General features: G+C 36.0%; 1 protein-coding gene across 45 annotated transcripts in view; it reads left to right on the plus strand.

Moving 5' to 3' along the window:
• The window catches only part of LOC139135673 (fibulin-5-like), a 55,994-nt gene that overhangs the window by 12,832 nt on the left and 19,441 nt on the right, over positions 1–23,721 (plus strand). For 2 of the 45 annotated variants that reach the window (XM_070703227.1, XM_070703228.1), the window contains exons 3-16: positions 192–348; positions 1,777–1,908; positions 4,037–4,156; positions 5,985–6,101; positions 7,253–7,372; positions 9,846–9,971; positions 11,226–11,342; positions 11,788–11,928; positions 15,498–15,638; positions 16,463–16,603; positions 17,231–17,371; positions 19,585–19,722; positions 21,102–21,236; positions 23,331–23,459. In XM_070703227.1, the coding sequence (XP_070559328.1) occupies positions 192–348; positions 1,777–1,908; positions 4,037–4,156; positions 5,985–6,101; positions 7,253–7,372; positions 9,846–9,971; positions 11,226–11,342; positions 11,788–11,928; positions 15,498–15,638; positions 16,463–16,603; positions 17,231–17,371; positions 19,585–19,722; positions 21,102–21,236; positions 23,331–23,459 (1,855 nt within the window). The remainder of the gene's footprint in view (positions 1–191; positions 349–1,776; positions 1,909–4,036; positions 4,157–5,984; positions 6,102–7,252; positions 7,373–9,845; positions 9,972–11,225; positions 11,343–11,787; positions 11,929–15,497; positions 15,639–16,462; positions 16,604–17,230; positions 17,372–19,584; positions 19,723–21,101; positions 21,237–23,330; positions 23,460–23,721) is intronic. The other 43 variants (XM_070703233.1, XM_070703237.1, XM_070703231.1 and 40 more) reach the window with 29 other exon arrangements.

Raw genomic sequence — 23,721 nt, forward strand, 5'->3', positions numbered from 1 at the left:
AGTTTAAAAGTCCAAATATCAAAGCACATTCTACCTTAAATTGCTATGTACAGTTGGTGTTTGATAAAAATTGATAATCACACTTCAAGAAAGTGTTTTCTATTGAGAAAATTGTTAATCATGTAAATTTATTACCATCCATGATTTTTTGAAGACATGATAAATAAGGGAGGAGCTGTGTTTTCCTTCAGGAATGCTGTCTTTGCTGTCGCCTCGGTGAACAAGCAAAACAGGAGATGCCCTACGTTAGCTGTGACCGCATAATGACATTGGGAGATCCCTGTGACAGAGCTTTCAGAGAGTGTTGTGCGCGTAGCCAACCAGTCCCTGCAACAGAACCACCAGTAGGCAAGTAGTGTTCATTTGATCCTTACCAAATACATTAACAAGATCCAGCTTTTTTAAGGAATTTTCTATTCACATCAGATGAGTCAGCTATATCAAGTGCAGGTTTGTAGTTACATGTAAATTAATATTGCCCATGCTGAGTTAACTTGAAATGGGAAATAGGTTAAACCTAGCTACAGTGTTTTGTGAAGGAATCAGAATTGTAGTTTTGTAGATAAATATTTTCTGTGTTCTATTTGGGTAATGTGGTTCCTCCAGCTGTAAGTGTCGGTGTATGGTACTACGCCAAGTTTTGGGTTCTGTACACTGAAACTACAGAGAGTTTCTAGACTTTCTGGTTTCCTTGATGAACCATCCATCCATACACCAGCTGATAGGCAAAACAGATTTACAGGAAAATTTATTTCTTTCTTTTTGTCATGGCAACAAGTGTTTCAAGATGAATCCCCCAAGTTACTGCTAATGGACTTAAACCTACACAAATTTACTTCCAGAAATTGTCTGTCATTCCTCTGAAATACAAAAGACAATGGAAATGATAAATTCGGCTCTGTGAACAATGGAGTTTGATATCCATCCCTATATAAATTTTGTTTGTAGTGATATGACAGTCTGTGTCCAGACACATTTGTTCAAAACACACACACAAACAAACAGTGTTATGATGTTCCATTGCCTTGTTGAGCATGGCCATGTATCGGTCGGTTGTGTATGTATGTTTAATCACTCAAAGAAGAAACACAGAGACAAGGGTAGGTTGAAATCCAGGAGCAGGCTGAACGCAAGGGGCTGTTGCACATCCAGATGATGTGGTAACCTTTACCGAGAAGCAAGTTACAGGTTCAAATGAACTTCAGAGAGGGCAGCATGTTATCCAGGATGCCCCCACTGCTGTAGTTGGTATATAGTATGCATGGTGTATAGGCAGCCAGTGGATGGAGACACAGCACCCAAAGTGATGGGTATGGTGTATAGGCAGCCAGTGGATGGAGACACAGCACCCAAAGTGATGGGTATGGTGTATAGGCAGCCAGTGGATGGAGACACGGCACCCAAAGTGATGGGTCTTGGCATTCTTTCGGCAATGTTGTACTATGTTCCTTGCCAGACCTATGATAAAAGTTTTCTGAGCTTCAAAACAGCATCCAAATAGTCAAACTGCCTATTCTGAACCACTTTTTCTTTTCATGGTAGCTGCTATTCCTGCAGCCTATTTTTTTTGTCATACCGCCACATCGTGTTCTGGCAGCCTTACTGTCTTTTGAGACAAAATGATTGGACATTTGGGAATGAGAACATTGAATCATTTATTCTCAATCTAATATGAAAAAAAAAAGTTATCATTGGCAGATGTACATCTGTTTGCAATATATTCTGAACGACTGCTGGCAGCCTGTCACATCATCCAATTGTGTATCGATTCTACAGATGGAACCGATATGTGTGCGAAGTATCCTGGTCTATTGTGTGCACATCAGTGTATCAGCGTAGCAGATTCATTCAGGTGTGATTGCAATGTCGGTTATGTTTTGCAATCTGACGGTAGAACATGCAAAGAAGGTAAACTAATTGAGGATGTCAAACCTGTGTGCGCTCTCTCCACTAAGATCCTGTTTTAATTTCATTTTCATTTGTTTTGGTGTCACCTAGTTCCTGTTTTAATTTCATTTTCCTGTGTTTGGTGTCACCTAGTTCTTGTTTTAATTTCATTTTGCATCGTTTGGTGTGGTTTTTACTCTGTATTAACATCTTTCAATGTCAGCAAAGTGAGACTTCCCTGCAAAACGTAATACAGGTTCTATATTCTCCTGCTGTTAAATTACCTCTTCTGTGACTTGACTCTACTTCTGTCTCATGGGGGCGCTGTCTACTGAGATTCCACCATAGAAATGTTACAAAAAAAAGAAAAAGAAATGTCACATGCTCGCAAATCACCCACTAGTGAAGATGGATGGTACTTTGACAAAAAAGATCACCATATGGAAACTTTATCTTGTAAATTTCATTTGTCCAGTTAAAAGCCTTCATTCAAAATTTGCTGGTAGCAATTTGAACCTATATTACCTATATTACATTTTCTACTTTGGGAAAAGCACTCCTTTGGACAGAGGTATTGCCGGTCATATTTTGTTTTCATTTTCTATCTTTCTTTTTGACATCAATCAAAATCATCATTGATTTCATTGGTTGAGCTAATTTGTCATTTAAGGTCATCCATATGTAACTGCAATCCCTCAATTAAACAGTAAAGGCTTTTATTTGCAATTGTCAGAAAGATAAAATCATATATTGCTCATGCTGTGTAGTTTACTTTCTATCATATTGCTCAAAACTGATGTATTTCATTGATAGGCCTACCATGATATGTAACATTATCCTCTAAGATTTCATTTTTCTTCAAAAAATTGTCTGGATGCAAATCAAATGACACAATGATCAGGACTGCGATCAAGACCGTGATCAAAGCATAAGCTCCCAAATTCTGCCTCATGTTTAAATTATTACTTTTGTCTCACAAAAATGTAGATTTCATAGAACCTGTACATGGAGGTAGCACATTCAAAACTAAGAATGGGTAGCTGTTATATATGGTTGATCTTGAGTGTAGGAAAAATGACTTGTGCATTGAAAGGATAGTGTTCTTATTTTAAGTGACATTGTTTTTTTTGTATCACTTTTTCTACATTTCATTTCTATGCCAACTTTCTCTATTTTGCTCTAAAATTATGGATAGATCATGCCAAATTGATGAAAAAAGGATGGTTCTGGGGCATGGACATCAGAATCTGATGACCTATGACCATTTCTGATTTGGAATGGAGACGCTTAAAAGTTGATTTTTCATACCGATTCAATCATGTTCTTGGGAGCCCACAACAAGCAATGCCATGGTTTTCTAACCATAATGCTCCCTGTGGTCTAGAACATGACTGAACTCCTCAGTTCAGATTCCAAGAGTGCCAGTGCGAGTGATAAACATTTGATCTTCTAAACTCAAATTCAGATCTGTCCATAACTGCAAAGTCGAAATAGAGACTGTTGGTATGAAAATAACATGTTTAAAGGATGTTACAAATAGAAGATGCCACTTTAACAAATGGGACAAATATAAGCATGTGTTATTCTACTAATGCACGTTAATTTTTTACTTTAAGATTTCTTTGAAACGATTCCTTCTAAGTAGAATCACAACCCACATATATATTGTTTGCACATTTCAAGTAGAGAAAAAAGTGTCCAGAATCTAGTGCAGACTTGCATACTTAGGTCTGTCTACAGTGGGGATAATGTCAGTAATGCTCTTATGAGGCACAGTGCCCAATCACTGACTCCCTTACATGGATATAAATATCTAATTGTCCAATCAAAAACCGTCTAATTTTTGTGTTTTATACCAACATATAGTGCACATGCAGTCACAATGTTGTCTTCAAGAATAACGTCTCTCAATTGTACCACCAGTTGTACCCAAACAAAAAAATTCTTAATACTTTAACTATACATTTTGCACATACCTGTCCATCATATGCAAAGATCATGAATATCTTCCAGCTATCTTTTATGTCTAAATATGTGTTCTTTTGTGTACACTGTGTCTGTTTATCTGTCTTGTATTCGTCTTTCTGTGCCTGTCTGTCTGTCTATTTGTCCGTCATTTCAAATGAACAATAATTTATTTGTGGTGTAGCATCGGTGACATGCAGGGATAATCCTTGTGAACATACATGTGAAGACACCTCATATGGGGTCCGTTGTTTCTGTCATGATGGTTATCAATTAGCTGCTGATAGGAAAAGCTGTGACCCAGGTAGGTCACTTGCATTGGTTACAAGACAGAAAAACGCAGAAGCTGGTTTTTTTAAACCAAGCTTTAAGTATGTGCAATGACATTTTCCAATTACATTGGTGAACAATGCTGATTTGATATTAATCTGACTTTGTTCCTTAATGTACACCACTTGTTTTCAAATATTGCTTCACTAGTCACAGGTTCTCAAAGACAATAATAAACACTACACAACCTCTTTTCATGCTGTAGTTTCCAGTGCGTTCTAAGATTTCTTTAATTAGTAATCAGCTTGTAGGTAATTAAATAGGAAACTGGTTGTTAGTCCCCACGGACACCGTCCGGGGGGACTTATAGGTTTGGTCATGTCCGTGCGTGCGTGCGTGCGTCCGTGTGTGCGTCCGTCCGTGCGTCCGTCCGTTCACGCAGATATCTCAGAGATGCCTGGAGCGATTTCATTCAAACTTGGTACAAGGATTACTTCATATGTCATACAGATGCACGTCGATTTTGTTTCGTGATACGATCCAATATGGCTGCCAGGCGGCCATTTTATTACGATTTTTTCATGTACAGAGCAACAACTCAGGCATGTTTCAACTGATTTTATTCAAAGTTGATACAAGGACATTGACCAATGTCATAGATATGCACTTCAATTTTTTTGGTGATACAATCCAATATGGCCGCTGTGCGGCCATTTTGTTACGATTTTTTCATGTACAGAGCCATAACTCAGGCGTATCTCAATCGATTTTATTCAAAGTTGGTACAAGGACATTGACCTATGTCATACATATGCACGTCAATTTGTTTTGCGATACGATCCAATATGGCCGCCAGGCGGCCATTTTATTATGATTTTTTCATGTACAGAGCCATTTCTCAGGCATGTTTCAACAGATTTTATTCAAAGTTGGTACAAGGACATTGACCAATGTCATAGCTATGCACATTAATTTGTTTTGTGATACGATCCAATATGGCCGCTCTGCGGCCATTTTGTTACAATTTTTCATGTACAGAGCTATAACTCAGGCATATCTCAACCGATTTTATTCAAACTTGGTACAAGGACATTGACCTATGTCATACACATGCACATTGATTTGTTTTGTAATACGATCCAATATGGCCGCCTCGTGGCCATTTTATTGCGTTTTTTCATGTCCAGAACCATAACTCAGACATGTATCAAGCGATTTTATTCAAAGTTGGTAAAAGGAGATTGACCAATGTCATACATATGCACGTTAATTTGTTTTGTGATACGATTGGTCATACATTTGCACGTTAATTAGTTTTGTGATACAATTCAATATAGCTGCTGTGCGGCCATTTTGTTATGATTTTTTCATGTCCTGAACTCAGACATGTATCAAGCGAATTTATTCAAAAGTATTTTTATCACAGTGTTTTTATCACAGACCTAATGAAGAGGACTCTATCCTCTCTGAGGACCTGTAATCAAAGTACCAATTAACAAGTGGGGACTGTGTCATCAACGATGACTTGTTCAGTGTGAAAAGAGTTTGTGTAGTGTTTATTATTTTTGTCTCTGAAATCCTGCCACCAGAAAAGCAATATTTGAAACAAGTGGTGTACATTTAGGAACAGAGTAAAGTAATATATACTACAACTTTATCAATATCCAGCTCTACGTAGACATCAAATCTGTGTCATTCACCACTGTAACATCTGTGAGATGCTGGGCTTGTACAATTCAATCAAGTCTTCTTGCTTTGAACAGATGAAACACGGCAAAGCCTTGTCAGTGGTTGGGTAAAAGAGTCATTGCAACTGTAATAATAACTCTGATGAGTCGATTGCTATCTTTTGTCCCTCGTAGCGCGTGTAACATGCAGGGAGTCTCCATGTTCTCAAGTATGTACCGATACTTCCACCGGAGTGGAGTGTTCATGCTACGGGGGCTATCAGCTAGCAGCCAATGGACGTGATTGTGAAGGTAAGGATAACTGAGTCAAAGTAAATTAGACAATATGTAAACAGGATGGCTTACAATTTGAGCTGCCATCAGCAGGGCAGAGGTGAGCAATTACACACACACTGCTTACATATTGCCTGTGATAGGCTACAACAATGGAAATGGAAAAGAGCAAGATAAGCACATTCCAAGTTTACCTACAGCTCTTGGTTTTGATACTACAAGTTCATGAACCACTGACTTATTACAATGTAGTAATTTACTTACCTGTCAATTGAGATCAATGTCTGTTAAAAGCATTAAATTCAATTCTCAGCACCTAAAATATGATTTGGCCACCTAAGTGAGTTTTATAAGTCTCAGGCGGTCGACCGTGCTTTCAATAAGGTCAACTGCTTGAGACTTCTGCTAGTAAAACTCATAAGATTTCTTAAGCCAAAGTGAAGTTTCTGGTTGTACAGGAATTTCATACAAGAAAAGGCTGGCAAGAGATGCACAATTTCAGCTAGTTTAACAAACAAACAGAACTTTTTGCCATTAAAACATTAAGAGTATTTATCACTCTCTCAAACTCTTGCTGTGAGAAATTGACTTTCTACCCACAATGCATTGCAACATCATGTAGTTTGTCACCAAGCACAAGACAAAAGCTGTTTAACCTGTTCACCCCAATTCTCTGTAGACAGGTCTACACTCATCATTGATAACAATGGGTTTGGGCCATACCATGGTGGTGAAAGAGTTAAGGTAGCGAGAATAATCTGACATCAGTATCTCAAACCCAGTTAATGTATGGAAACTGTTGACATTCGGCATTTTTTTCTGATTATCTTGACAACAATTGCTTTGCAGGCACATTTCTTTTAAAAATTTTAATTCAAATTAACTGCTTTACTAACTCTGAAAGAAATCTGTTGATATCAAATGCTTCACCATGGCAATCCGACTGCTATATCTCACATCCATGATCACAATTTCTATGTAAGTCCAAATTTTCTCAATTATTGCTCTGCTGAGCTACGTAAGGCATACAAGCATGGCTAAATTTTGAACAGCCGCGCTTCATCAGACATTTCTGACCAAGAACAAGGTCAGAATGTCGTATGATTGATTTTGTTTCAACTTGCACGGTCGTTTGCACGGCGTGAGTGTACTGTATTCCTTCCACACAGCAATCATCACATGTAGAGACTCACCATGCCAACAAAACTGCATCGACACTAGTCAGGGTGTTCAGTGTTCCTGTGTTGACGGATACCAGTTGGCAGGCAATGGCAGAGACTGTGAACCAGGTGATTAGAGCTGTCCTGTCAACTTTCTCTACCAATAACGTGTCATTTCAGTGTGCATGTAGTACCTTGGCATGGGTTCAAATATAATTTTAGCCTTATCTCAATTCGACAAAGTTTAAGCATTGTGGATTTTTTTATATATTTTGTCTTGCCGTTAAAATAGGAAATAATTTTTGCTCAAAGCAATGATTTCAATAGCTTACTTGAATTGCTTTGATCAGACAGTAATGAATCAACTCCATATATTTGTCAAATTTTATGGCAAAAACTATGATTTAATAATGGTAACTATCGATATTTTCCTTTCCTTTGAATAATTAAGAACAAGCCCATGTAGTTTTAAATTAAATTTTGTGCAGGATATATCATTGTTGGTCGGATTGTCATAATATCCAATAGTGCTGATCACGATTTCAGGTTTGTTACTAAATATAGCTGCACACTCGCAACTTCGGACAACGTTGCCTAAATTCGGACAATTTTGTTGTTGCTTGCGCAGCTGTTGTTGCAGCTTGTAGTCTGAGCCATAAATCCATACAAATGAGTGTGACTTAGAAGCCATTGTAACACTAGCAGGTTTTATTTTCGTCGTTTATGCGGAGAGTGAGGACAAATATTCATTTTAATATTAATGAGAGAAAAAATGACGTCATTTGCGATCAGCACTATTACCTCAACAAGCCCTTTTGATACCTTTCCTTGTGTGAGATTCAATGTCATCACTCTGTCAGTGTCAGTGCGTGTGTCGGTCTGCCTAGCTATTTGTCTATCCCACAGTTCGTGTGTCCGTATACCAATTTTTGGAGTGCGTAAACTCAAAAAACTACTCAAACAGACGTGTTTATCCCGTTATCTTATTGCATGGACAATTATCTTACATGGAGTAGAATCTATATGCTGTTTGCATGATAAAGGTAGCTTGCGCCTCGAAAATGAAAGACTTTTTCCCAAACTTTCCTCAAGCAAAGTAAGTTTTGGAGTCTGATTTTTCTGTCCCAGTGGTTTATTCTACCTTAACAAAATTTACATGATTATGATTTTTCATAAAATTATAACATTTTCTGTAATGGTAAAATTATTGCTTTAAGGACGTAGGTTGCTGGGGTTTATTTCATGATGTCATTGTGAAGATGATAATGAAAAAATTCATGTGTTTACATTTTAGGGCCAATATTCCCCCTTCTTTGGTCAAAAGATCTTTTCTGAAACTTTCAGTCTGTAAATCTTTGAAATATTGTCAACAGGCTGCTAGGGGGACTTCATTCTTATCAGTGAAAATGGTGATCAAAGTTGCTAATGTTAATCTTTAGGGCCAATTTTATCAATTTTGTTCAAAAGTCTGTTTCCCCTGAAAATGCTTGTCTGATAGCTTTCAAAATTTTATATTTTGCTTTCTTATGCTTTACCTTGTTCAGATTTGTTCCAACAATGATAAAATTTGCATATTTAAGTTTTTTGGGCGCTACTTTTTTCACTCGTGGTCATAAATCATTACAACAGGTGTTTTAATAGTCTGTTTACTTTAAAACCCTTGGAGTGCGAAAGTCAATTTTGTCGTCTTTATAAAATGTACCCCAGTCAAATTTTTTCAAATTTTTGCCAAAATATAGATGAAAAACTATAGCCAATGAAATGTGATGTCCGTTCAGTCTAAAATTATCAAAAAATTACTGAAAATTTCATACAAATTGATAAAATGTTGCACTGAAATTTCAGTGGGAAAAATTACAGCACTCAAAGGGTTAATGTGTAGTTTCCAACCAATTACTCGATTCCATATTTTTTTTTTTCAAATTTGGTAATATTATCATATACCTGTGAACATCAAATTGCATAATTATGTGCTTTGGTCTTTTTATCATCACAACTAGAGTTACTTAAAGTGGTATGTGCCATGACAACGGAAGACTTAAACTTTTGTTCAAACTTCCCTCGACCAAACTTTCAACCATTCTCTCAGCACATCGAGAATAAATGAAAGTGCAAAACAAATTACCTAACATTGCCCAATATTTGAAATTCAGAATGGTTGCCATCCCTATGTCAACTCTTTGTAGAAAAGTAAAATTTGCAATTTTCAAAAAAATAAGACAGTGAAATTTTTCCTACTCCAAGAGCTTGGAAAGACCAGAAAAATATCAAAAAAATTTGAGGGTCCTAATATCTATCCCTGAGGTGCATTCTACCTTAAATCATACAAGCACTGTTTCAGTTGTCATAATCCTTGATGTTTGGTGATATGCATGTATCATTATCCTTCCAAGTTATATTGTTACAGATAGCTCAATTGCTCGATACCTGTTATTTCAATAATCTACATTAATCATTTTGAACACAAGCTTGAAATAGAATCAGGTGATTCTCATGTTGGCTGCCAGGTTATTGTAAGATCGTATCTGGCACAAAAGACCATGAAACGGTACATCCCATACTACGGTGCATTACTAGAGAACTACCTCTGTTTTTATTACAGTACAACGACGTATAACTTGCCGCAACTCCCCCTGTGCCCATTTGTGTGTTGACACAGACACCGGTGTGCTGTGCTCCTGTTACGAGGGATTCAGATTAGCTGCCGATGAACGAGACTGTGAGCAAGGTAAAAAAACGCAAGCAAACAAGTTGTGTGCATATATTGTCTATCTTGATGATGATAAACATACAACAATTGACGGAAACATACTTCAGTGTTACACGATGAATGACACTGCCGATAAAAATGAAATGTCTTCATGTAAACAGTATTTATATACCAAGACAGAAAGTGAACGGCTGACTAGATGTGGCCTACTGTTGAATCATTTATGATAGAAATACATGTAGATGTAGCTATATTGTATGTGTGTAAGCCATTTGTAGCTTGAATAAAATTTTAAAATTAGATTAGTTGGGCACGTCGTAGCTTTGACTGCTTGAGCATCCCATGAAACAAAAATCAAGAGAAAATGGTTCATATAACGATTATATATCAATTGAAAAATTTTTCAAAATGCACATATAAAAGCTTTAAAATGATGTGAATACTTTTCATAAGTTAGAGGTAATGTCTCAAGCTATAGCTTAAAGTAAAGTTGCATCATGCCAACACATTTTTTCAAAGGAATATTTCTCATCTAAGATGACAAGGAAACCCCCTCATACTGTATATTTTCAAAAAGCAGAGAATCTGAAGTTTAGTATGGTAGTAATAGCTTACTTGAAGGATCAAGGAGGTGTAAATTTGGGGTAAAAACCTCAATTTTAGTATTAATGATAAATATTAATTTAAGTCAAAAACTTGATACTATTTTCTGAAATGTAGTATTTCACTTGAAACAAGAGTTTATGTAGAAAAAAACTACTATTTTATTTTGCATTATCTATCCTCATTTTAAAGTGGCATGGGTTGAAAGACTGACACTCAAAAAAAAAGTGATAAAAAACATGATTAGCAAAATTAAAATGCCTCTTGTTCAAAATGTAAGAACTTCATTGCCAAACAAAATAGTCATTTTGTTATATAGCACTTAAAGAAAAATGAGAAAATTTCAGAAAATTTGACCCAGCCAGAGCAGACTTAAATTCTTTGGAATCTTGAAATTGGGAGAAAAGAGAAGCCAGGAAATCAGATGATTTACATACATTTGCATAAATCATGGAACACTTTTTTATCACGCAACTTTCGACTGCTTTACAAGCTAAAAGGTGAACCCAACCAATATTTTAATCTTGGATAACAAATTATTGAACATTGAATGAATATTTGCAAAAAAAAGTGATTTTGAGCAAAATTTGATGTGTTGGGTGCAGCGCCCCCTGAGAACTTTTCCGATTAACGAGTAATAATATATAAAACCATGCCTTTTCCTTACAGTTGGTTCAGCCTGCAGTGAGTTGCAATGTCAACATGATTGCCGAGAAACTGGCAATGCTGCTGAGTGTGTTTGCCCTAGTGGATACAGGCTGTCAAACAACCTCCGAGATTGCGAAGGTAAAAACCAGATTATCAGTTTTCTCCTACAGAAAAAAGTCATTCTGTGAGTCAATAAAGCCGACTTTTTCCTCCAACAAAACAGCCACTCCAAAAAATCATTGTTACAAATGTCATTATCAGACACAATGTCTCCCCACGTTGTTTTGCAAGTGTCTGCTTCAAATTGAATAACGGTTCAAGCACAATAGCAGGCATGTGCTAACGCACTGTGATAAACTTAAGCATAGAAACTGGACAGATCAAGGTTCCCGATCAAGCTTTTTCAATGCATGCAAAATGTGAATGAACAGAAACAGACAAAAAAAAGACAAATGACAGTACATGAAAATATTTTGGAATGGTAGAAACATAAAGCAAAGCCCAGCAAGGAGTCTAATTCACAGCTACTAGATTGTATAGATGCTATTAAAATCAACTCTGTTTTTATGGAACTGGCTCATAGATTTGGATGAGTGCTACTATGGGCAATATGACTGCCCTGAAAATCATGAGTGTGTCAACATAGAAGGAGCTTATCGCTGTGCTATCACAGTGACATGTGGCGAGGGTTACAACTACAATACACAGTCCTCTCAATGTGAAGGTAAAAGACAAATTTAAAAAAAAAAAGGACACTTCCGTATGTAGCTCGTAAACTTGACCTAAGCTTGACCTCATGGCTCTGCCCTTGGCTTGACCTTGTCCTGAGCTTGATACTTAATGAATTTGAACCCTGGCTGCAGCATTATATCCATGCCTTTTGTATGAGTGTTTGAATGGAAAATTTAATGCAGCTTAATTGCACGCATGCATTGATTGTTTCTCAGATGTATGTAATCACCATAGTCTGTTAGAGCTTGCAACGTTTCATATGGTGAAGTGCGGTGCAAGTGTTAAATTACTGACACTGTATTTTTTGATACAGAAATCAACATAACCATGTTGAATCGGCAGGCCAGGATCTCTGTTTTTCAGATTAGTGGCAACTCTGCCTTATCAAACCGAAGGGTCAATAGAGTCAGAATCAATGTCACATTTACATCATTGCCGTCTACTCAAATTGGTTCCAACTGTATTTAGCACCTTTGATGAATTTGAAAGAAATCGGAAACTGCCCTGCCGAAGGATCGCTTGTTTTGCCCCGGGGGTTGGGACACTGCCCAAGAAGGCTTTGACTCTCGATGAAGCGGCTTGCAAGTGACCAAAATTGCATGCAGCTGAATTTAATATTCGGATCAGATTTGCATCTTCTAATCCGAGAACAATTGTAGTAACAATATCAATAGTTACCAAATACTGACAACAGGAATGATTTTGAAACACAATAAAAAGCAAAACCTGCAAAAACTCTTCAATTGTCACACTCATTGCATTCCAGCAATGCTGACATGCTTCACTGTAAGGTTGTGATTACTCTCAAAGTCAGAAAAACACGATCATGTAGCTAAAACACAACAGAATAAAAAATTTAAAACTTCACTTGGCATATTCTTCCCTGTCAAAAATTCATTTATTTTATTAATTAATGCTGTAAATTTGATGAACCTATATTGTCAGTAAAATAACTGTGAAATTGTCAATTTTACATTTTTAATGAAAGTGTTAATATTTATTAACCATGTGGCAGAGCAAGATTTTACTATAAAAACTGGGCGAAATCCTTCATGTCAACGATTTTTCCTTTTCTCTAGAATTGAATGATACTAAATGCTGATTTCAAATATTCTTGCCTCGTTCATACAAAAAAAATCATTTTGACTCATTTCAGTCAGGTTTAAGAAGGCTGGAAATTGTCAACATTGGATGAAATGTTATCATTGCATGTGTATATATATAGCTCTGACTGAGAGGGCCGCTACCTTCTGTCATTAATAAAGTGGAAAAAGTCATGGGCAATTTATGAATGATTACGACTGTACTAGGTTTCACAATGACTATACAGAAAACATAACATCTGAAAGTAAAAAATGAGTGTACAATATCATAGCACTGCTACTGTGCAATGATTACACATAGTTTGTTGTCCTGACGGCTGATAAAGAAAAAAACTTAGAGCTTGGGGTCGTTGTAATTTCCCCGAGGCTAGCCATAGACTCACGAGGGTCTATGGCTAGCAAATGCCTATCTCTTTTTTTAGGGTCTATATGGACTCAATGTATTTCAGAATGACAACATCAGTATTTTTCGGAATGACAATAGAGTTTATTGATAACTCATTGAATTGGGATAGTCAGATTTAACATGTCGAAAACATGTCCGTGTCCTTGTCATATTAAAAAAGGGAATATCTGTCCAGTAAATGACTTTTCAATTGTGATATGCATTTCTGCGTCTTAAAACCCTCAATCAGCTTGTAAGTATGCTGGCCCACTCAAGGAATGTTCAGAAGTCGAGTACAGTGTTTCAGAAATGCATATAACAGTTGAAAAGTATACATTGCAGTATTAGGTCACTTCAATGGTAAGAATAATTGCAAGCATTGAGCAATGCCTGAGAACCTTGAGTATCTGTAAGGTTGCAATGCAATGTGGTGCATATCCCAAGGGTTCTAACTGCCATCAACCAGCACCAAATGGATATCCATGTCTACCCATGCTACTTGCCAACAGCTGTAAATTAGTTCATTCAAGCATGGATATTAATTTGGCAGAAACTTGATATTGGCATGTGCTCATCATTTTTAATCCCTGACGGAAGGAAAATCTTTGTATCACAAGACAGTGCGGCAGTGTTTTCTTTTGTCTGCATGTATGCATGTTTAATAACTGCTTGAGAGCTTATTATCAGTAAATTGTAAAGTGTTTCATACACATCAGCTTCTGCTACAGATTTGCAGCACGTATTGAAGATTCACCAGGATGTTCATAGCATATTTAATAGTTGTGAAGAATGGTAACTGCCATGTCTAAAAGCTTTAAATAATAAGATCTCAAAGGACCAGTCTGTGTCAAAATATATTTTGGTTTAAAACAGTGTGCCTAATTTACATGAAAATATCGTCACAAGATGTTATCATCATATTTCTAGCTGTCTCACCTGGCTTGTTAGTCCTTCTATGTTCTACATGCATCAGTGTATTTGTCTAGAGTTGTTTCTCACTTGAGCAAGGACCATTTCCACTCATCAAACATGGCACCAATACAGTGCTCTATGTGGTACATCAGCACATTAGTCTGTTGCATGATATGATCCACTATGGCCACATGACAGTCGTTTTGTCACAATTTTCTTTTCATGTCCAGGGTCAATGATTTTTCTTTGCTTACTTTGTTCAAACTTAGCATAAATACTGTGTACTGAAGGTGTACATGTAACATGCAAAGTAATTTGTTTCATGATATGATCCAAGATGGTGACCGATCTGATTTCATTTGAACTAAATGGACAGTACATAATGGCATACAATGTTGCTTCTAAATTGATTTGATGAGGTAATCCAATAATAGAAGTTGTCCAGTAGTCAATTTTTCATCACAAATTTCTCATACCATCTTAAACCATTACACAAACATGTCTTGGCCAACTTTATTCAGTCTTGGCAGGTTAGTGCAAAGCACAATAGCATGTCAATATGTTGTGCATTTAATTGCAAAACAAAAGTTGTTTTTTAAAAGCGTAATATATTTCAATTTATTACTTTAAATTAAAGATTACATAAATAAAAACCCATTTGATTGTACTTTATTACTTCATTATCAAGTCTTGAACCTACCAGTGTTGATTATCGATTAAATAATATTTCTGATGTATGTTTTGGAGGATATCACTGAAAAAACTCATCATTACCATCATCAAATTCGACTACTTGGCAATTTTTTAATCATTGAGTTTAGCATAAATTATCCATTCCATAGTGTTTAAATTTATTTGATTGGTGAATTCAGCAGAAAACAGTAGAGTATAAAGTATTTGGAAATACAATTTACCACATGCTGCATTTGCAACATCACAGAGGTAACAGATTTAAATTATCACTGGTCAGCTTAAATTTACAAACAGTTTGTGATGTAAATGCTGTTATCCTGAAATTGGTCTCGTAAAGAACAATTATCGTGAACAGTGTGTGTTTGTATTTTTCTGTTATGTTCTACATTAATAAGATCACAAAAAGCACTGTTCAGCAAAAATCATGCAAGTTAAAATAACAGCTGTTTTTTAATATTCTTCCGTAAGACATTGATGAGTGTGCAGTGAGAAACAACCTCTGTGCCGCCGGGCAGGAGTGCGTCAACAGACCAGGCAGCTATACCTGTGAAGAACAGAATGTATGCCCTAATGGCTATCAGTTCAATGCATTCACACGCAACTGTGAAGGTAAAAAAATCAAACTACATCCATTGAGGGTATTTTTTGGTTTTATGTGATGAATCATAACAAAAATACATATTGAAAAGCCCCAACGAGGAATTAATTGTGCCCATGATCAGGTGACTAATTGCCTCATGTTTTTATTACATGCCTATCCTACATAATTTTCATATCTAATTTTGATTTGATGTGCAAATGATGGATCATGTACTTGATTTCTATGATACAAGAAAATTCTAAAAAAATATGATTTTTGTGATTGGTCAGTGCATGAATATGTTTGGGTTTATTTGGGTTTTAGGTTTATTGATTTTTTTAACATATAAAGTGAATCCCGTGTTTTTAAATTAAATTCAAAAACACGGGATTCACTTTGTCAATCATGGTAGAAGACATTGTATTAAACCTCTTTCTCGCAAGTTGTATTTATTTCTATGGTTTGTCGATGGAACCTGGTAGAAAGAGGATTGGAAAAAATTGTGTAATTTGATTATTTTTAAAACTGGAAGTTGCCCTCAAGTTAAAAATAGTTCTGGGTCAGTTGAGGCATGTAATAAAGTGCTTTGTTGACACCATTTGCTTAAACAATGTTAACTCTGTCTAAAAAATATCATTTTGTCCCATGGTCCACCATCAATACTCCAAGATCAAATAATACCCTTAGAGTTTTCTTGACTTTATTTGTACAACTTCATAATGAAGCACTGCTGATTTCATGGGCATGTCCAATTCTTGAAGTTGATATTTTCACCATCTTGTAGAACTGCCCCATCAGGCAAAAAGTACAGTTGAGAATTGAAATAACTGCTTTATTGAATTTTTCCCCAAAGACATTAATGAGTGTGCACTGCAGAGCAACCCCTGTGCTGCTGGGCAGCAGTGCGTCAACATTATAGGCTCTTTCACCTGTGAAGAGCAGAATGTATGTCGTGAAGGCTACCAGTTCAATACATTGACAAGGATTTGTGATGGTAAGCAGACAAAAAATCCAACCACATCTACTGACAGTATTGTGTGCTTTTGTTGCGATGAGCCAAATACAGTGCCATGCTGACGCGTTGCGTGAACCATTTGTAAAGGGAGGGGGTTGTCAGAACTGTTACTGTACGACTTTCTTGTTTACAAAAAGCGCATTTCATATGCATACACAATTTCAAGATGCATCACGTCAACGTAGCTGCAACATTTAAATTTTATGATGTATATTTATGGCAGACATGTTTCAACTTCATCAATAACCAACATACCTTGAAGACAGTGTTTACATTGGTCATTATGTGTCCCATACCACCTTTCAGTACAGTTCTGATGACTATCTCCCTTTAATCTGTATGAAAATGCCTTTTTTTTTTACCCATTTCCCTACACCAGTAATTAAAGATCAAACAATACCCTTTCAGTAGTCTTCAGAACTTAGACCGTTTACCAAAGCACAGGACCATCTAGTTTTGAATTCAGTGGAAATAAATAATGCATGTGTGCCATTATATTCTTTCTAAAAAGCTTGTTATATGTTTTTAAATGTGCCCTTTTCTTGCTTCAAATCTAAAACAGTGACTGTTGAATAATACTTTTTGCACAACTGTGTTCTGTTTTAGATGTCAATGAATGTGCCCTTGGACTCCCCAACTGCCTTGATGGCCAGCAGTGTGTTAATACCATAGGTTCCTTTGAGTGTCGCCGAGTTCAAAACTGTGGCACTGGATATACTTTGAATGCCCTCACACAGCAATGCGTTGGTAGGTAATCTTTATGTCATTTGAGTTTCTTACATCTAATAGTTTGTTCATCATTGTCAGAGTGTTACCCTGTTTTAATAATAAGGCTCAATCCATACTTAGAAGACACCAGACAAGAAATTAAGAAACATCCCAAGCCATGCCATTGTACACAGACTTTGTTAGTCATCATGTTCAGAAGCCCAAACTGATATTTTTTAACACATACACTGTGTAAGCAGACATGCATATAACAAACTCAGCGCAATTCAAAATTTCATTACGAATTAAATTATTCAGCCTGCTGCACAAGGTAAATATACTAAGTATATCTAAAGGATGTTATAAGATTCCCGCTGAATGCCACACTTTTGAGTACACGTTTGATTAGCAGACAAAATAGGTCATTGAGACAACGCTGGTCAACAAAAGTGTAGACATTTTTGTCATTATTGAGACATGGCTCACAAGTCAAGCAGCCCATGACAATACAGCATTCAACTATTCTATCAGTTTGTTGGTGCCTAGGGATTTGCTATATATTTGATTGAAATAACAGCGAAGTTTGCACATGTGCTATTGCAACATCACAATCAAATGGGAGCAGTGTGTCATTAATGCTGCTTTTATTGACATTGCTACAGAAAATTTTGTGTTCAAGAGTCACTTGGAAATTTCATTTGTCCACTTTGGGAAAACAAATTTAGCAAAATCAAAGAATTCAAACAAACACAATCATTGTACAATGGAGCCTCTTACCACAGTAAAACAGTACTTCTACACTCCTCATATAATTACAACCCTTTTCAGAATTAGAGCGCGAAGCCACTGCAATGAACTGCAATAAAACTGCTTACACTAATTAGTTTCAGCTGTAGCCGTGGCCACTGTGGTGTTGATCAAGGCTACTTGATAAAGACCAAAAAGTCTGCTTGTACAAAGGCAAAACTAGCTCTGTCTGAGGCTCGAGTTGTAAATGAGAGTTTACGATTGGCACCCTGTGTTCAAGATTAAGATACAATGTAACATTACCATGCACTGGTCCATGTACAAATCTCTTTTATTTCAAATTCCTCAGACAAACTGTCTGCATGGGACATACAATGTTGTTGACTTTGCCAGCTGGCTACAGCTGAAACGAATTATTGTGAGCAGTTTTATTGCAGTTCACTGCAGTGGCGTCGCGCTCTAATTCTGAAAAGGGTTGTAACTGTGTAAGTATATTGTCACCATGGGAACTTCACTATTGTCTATAACCACACATCCAGTAACTTTCAAATTTTAGATGGTATATTCTTTTTGATAGATTCATTCAAATTTGACCAAATGATAATGAAATTTCCATGTTTAAGTTTAGAGACAAAGTTTGCATGTGGAGTCTGTACACCACCTTCAATCAAAGTTTGTTTGTTATATGGCTAATGAAGCTACACCACTCCCCTCCCTCTGCCTGGTTGTTCCACCAAAGGTGGTGTGACAAAATAACAGGGAAGAAAAGAAGCAGACAGAACGGAAATCACAACATTTTTACAATTCGTAATTTTGTGTGAAACTGACATTAAAAGTTTAGTTTATGAGTAAAACAAAACCAAGGTAAAGAGTAAACTGACATCTAGTCTCTGCATTTGCCCTTTTTGAAGGAATTGACGTGTGAAAGACAAGCTTTACGACATGAAATGCCCCTAAACCATCCCACACCCAACAAACTGACTTATGTATGTATGTATGTATGTATGTATGATACATACATACATACATACATATATACATACATATATGTATGTATGTATGATACATACATACATACATACATACATATATATAATAATAATAAAGAATATTTATAATGCGCCTAATCTCAAAAGGGAGCTCTAGGCGCAGGACAAAATACACTACTTTCTGAAAAAATATGTCTTGAGGGCATGGCGGAATGAAATGTTTGAATCTATATGGCGTATATACATACATATATACATGTGTATGTATGTATGTAAGTATTTATGTATGTCCATCAGTCCACATCAAAAACTTGAAAGCCACCGCACCAACCATTTTAGTATTTGGTGTACTTCATTCTTTGAATAAGTGCAACAATCTTAGACAATTTCTAACTTGCCAGAATGCTCCCAGACAGATATAAATGATGTGCAAAACCATATCAATGCATATCTTAACATTCTCAGATTGATTAGCGAATGTTTCTGAATATGCATCTCTGTACATTTTCTTTATAGATGACAATGAGTGTGACTTGGGCACAGATAACTGTCGTTCCAACCAGCGTTGTACAAACATCCCAGGCTCCTTCCGATGTGAAAATCTGGTTGACTGCGAGTTCGGTTATGAGCTCAATAGTCTTGGTGCCTGTGTTGGTGAGTAATAGCATTACTCAACGTCGTAAATTCCCTACTTGTTTATGTACTGCAGCCATGTGGGAGTCATCGTTTGTCATTGTTGGTGTCTTTATATATGTCTCTAAGTACATATGTATGTATGATACATACATACATACATCATACATACATACATACATACATACATACATATATACATGTGTATGTATGTATGTATGTATGTATGTATGTATGTATGTATGTATGTATGTATGTCCATCAGTCCACATCAAAAACTTGAAAGCCACAGCACCTGGCACCATTTTAGTATTTGGTGTACTGGTGCATCTACTACTGGTATTATTAGGTTGTTCAAATGAACATATTAGTGTCAGAAATATGCAAACAAGTTAAAAACAAAGGCGAAATCCTGCCATTTGCTTAAAGTCTGTGACCACATGCCAGATTTAGTTGAAATTTGATATGCAGATTTATTTAGGTGACCTTAGTATGTATGGTCCTATTGTGATGAAATTTTCATATTTTTAGGTCATTTTTTCAATTTTTGGCATGCCTGTTCCATTGCTCTGAAACTTGATCTGCACTTTTCTAGAAGTGACCTCAGTCAGCTGGTTTGTTCAAATTTTGGTGAAATTTTCATATTTTTATTTTTAGGGCAGTTTTCCCCATTTTTGGTCAAAAATCATCTTCTCTGAAACCACTGGTATGATTGCCTTGAAATTTGATATGTAGGTGATTAGGGATGATGTTATTTGTGTTTCTTTGTATAGTGGTGAAATTTGCACATTTGTATTTATTTCCCTATTGTTTCCTGTTTTTGGTTGAAAAATGTTCTGTGAAACCGTTTATCAGATTGCTTTGAAATTTGATAGATTCCTACAGATGAGCCATTTCAGTTTTGTTCATATAATGACAAAACCTGCAAAGTTTGCTTCTTTTTGTCAAAAAATACCAAATATCTCATTCTTAACTTATAATGCCCTGGTTCAGTTGCAAAAACTTTAGGACATTTATAAAACTTTATAAAATAAACCCCAGTCAATTTTTCTTAGAGTTTTGCCCAAAGTTTGAAAAGTGTAGCAAATGAAATGTGATGCCCATTTGGTCCAAAATTATCAAAAAATTACAGAAAAATTCACAAAAATTTTGCACTAAAATTTTGGCAGAAGAAAATTACAGTGCTCAAAGGGTTAATGCTGTTTAGCTCAAAGTCTACTATTGTTATTGAATATGCAGCCAGGAAAATCTGTTTAGAGACACATTATCAAGTATTAAAGAATATTGTGTCATAATTTGCTAAAGTTTCCAAGTTTGAGGGCAAATTCTTCCTATCCATCTAGATACAGAACAATTTTGATAACATTATCTAATTAGTTGCTGTTACTCTTTCCCTTCAGACATCAATGAATGCTTAGGAAATCCCTGTCCTCGAAATACACGCTGTCAAAATATAGAAGGTTCATATCGTTGCCGTTCAATTATTCGATGCCGTGCTGGTTATGAGCTTAATGAAGCTGGTGACCGATGCCAGGGTAAGTACTACAGTAATTGCTTTCATCATAGCATGTCTATGCTTTCACAAATTTTCGATGCAAAAATTAGTTTTCATGAACTAGATCTGTGACACAAGAGGAATCTCGCTTCTTTAATCAGTTTTGAACACTACAACAGATGATAAATTTGTTGTGAATAATGTGAAGCAAGAGACATATAAAGCAGAATGCGTCTCCAGACAGGTATTGACTGTCAAATTTTTACCATAATTTTTTGGTCTTCTGCTAGTGGGGACTCATTTTGAAGCATACGAAGTAACTAAAGTTTTCACCAGCTCATTTTTTGGGAAAATCAAAAATTTACTGTTTTCCCATAGAGTTAAGACATGTATGGTGGCCATTTTTGAATTTCAGAAAATACAGAGTAATTCGTTTCTGAAGTACCAACGTTTGCATGGCCATGGTGATCCCACGTTTTTATTCTTGGTGTTGAAAAAAGGGAATAATTTAAATTTTCCTTGGAAAAAGTAATAGCAAAAGTTTAAGACTTTCAATTTTGAGGAGAGTAATACCTTATAATAAGTGTGTGCTGAAATTTGAGAGTAACTGCGGGCTTGATGTAATTTTCACATCAGGCAACTGACGGGACGCTAAGTGTTTTTGTTAGCACTGCTGTCAGTGATGCAGAACTTATATGATAGATGGATGTGTGGTGACATCTGGCGTCTGTCAACTTTTTACTTTCATAGCTTCTTCAAAGTGGCCTGTCTGATTCCTTAAATATTTGGAGTACGGGTCCCTAGGGATGACCTTAAATCAGATTTGTTCAAATTGTGATGAAATGCGCAAATGTGTATTTTTGAGACTAATTTTGCTATTTTTGGAAAAAAATCTTCTCGTTAAGGATGAACGAGTGGTACGCGCACGTGGAATTTGTCACTTACCATGGGATTACATTGAAAATTGCTGGAAAAGCAACTTCTGCTATTGTCATTTTCATGAAAATTTGCATAAAGCTCAGTCAAAAGAAACGCGCTAAATTTTGAAATAAACGGCATTGAATTATTTCGCCCATACAAAATGTAATGGTGAAAAAATGCTGACTCAGCATTTTTTCTCATAAATGTTAAAATTCATGGTCTTGTATCTCACAAGCGAGCCCGGTAACCCCCATATTTCATTACGCATTTTGATTATACTTACAAAGAAGAATCCAGAAATTGACAATTTAGAGAAATGACATTATTTTCAATTTTACCGCTCATACATCCTTAACAGCTGGTCTAGCTGACAGCCTCAATATTCTATATGCAGATCTGTAGGGATGACTTATTTTAGATTTGTTTGAATTGTGACGAAAATTGCAAATTTATTTTTTTAAGGCAATTTTTGTCATTTTTGGTAAAAAAGTATCTAAAAATCTTCTTCAAAACTACTGGTCAGACAGCTTTAATATTTGGATACAGGTCCCTAGGTTTGACCTATTTAAGATTTGTTCATATTGTGCAGAAATATGCAATTTGCATTTTGTACCGGTACACAATTGTTGTAGTTTTAGGTCAATGTTTTTTCACCAATCTGAAAACCGTTTGTCTGATAGCTTTGATATTTGATATACAGATTCATAGAGTTGATCAAAATATGATGTATTCAAATTACGATGAAATCTACAATTTTGTGGTTTTTCAGCAATTTTTGTCATTTTTGGTCAAAAATTTGTTCTCAAAAAGTACTCATCTGATTTGGTATATTGAAATACGACGAAATCCACAAATTTGTATTTTGGGAGCAATTTTTGCCATTTTTGGTTAAAAATTTTGTTTTTTAAAATTCTTCTGGTCTGATAGCTTTGATATTTGGCAGGCATGTTCTTAGGGATGATCTTAATCTGACATGTTCAAATTATGGTGAAATCTTCAACTGTTAATTTTTGCAGCTATTTTTGCCATTTTTGGTCAGGCCATCCTGAAAAGAGCTATCAAAGAATTCTACCTTCATCAACACATGTGTCACAAATAGTTATTCTCTACATAACACAGCAGAGCTCTATCGACCATTAGGTCGCTTGTATTACATAATACTGAAAGAAGGGCAGTTGCAAAGTTGTTTTTCTGGACTATCCTCTGTTTTAAGATATCGATGAGTGCAGAACAGGATCTCATGAATGCTCTGGACAACAAACATGTAAAAACCATCCAGGTTACTACTCCTGTTCATGTCCAGCTGGTTACAAGGCCAATCAGCTCCTAAAGACATGTGAAGGTAAGCATCTTTGTGTCTTTATTTAATATTCCAGGCAAAGCAGGTACCAATAGATATACTCAAAATATCAGTGGGAAATCTCTTTCACAAGATAAATCAGATATGCATGATTGAAAACTTTTCCTCAAAATATAAGCAAACTCAAAATGAAATCCCTTTCAAAGCATGGTCTTGGATAAATGATTTAGTAGCAGTGCTTTTTGTTAAAAAAATTTAATTTCACTGTGATCTAGAGACTGAAATCAAGGCAATTACCAATGAA

Source organism: Ptychodera flava, chromosome 6, assembly GCF_041260155.1.
Source record: "Ptychodera flava strain L36383 chromosome 6, AS_Pfla_20210202, whole genome shotgun sequence".
In the NCBI taxonomy this organism is placed as follows: domain Eukaryota; kingdom Metazoa; phylum Hemichordata; class Enteropneusta; family Ptychoderidae; genus Ptychodera; species Ptychodera flava.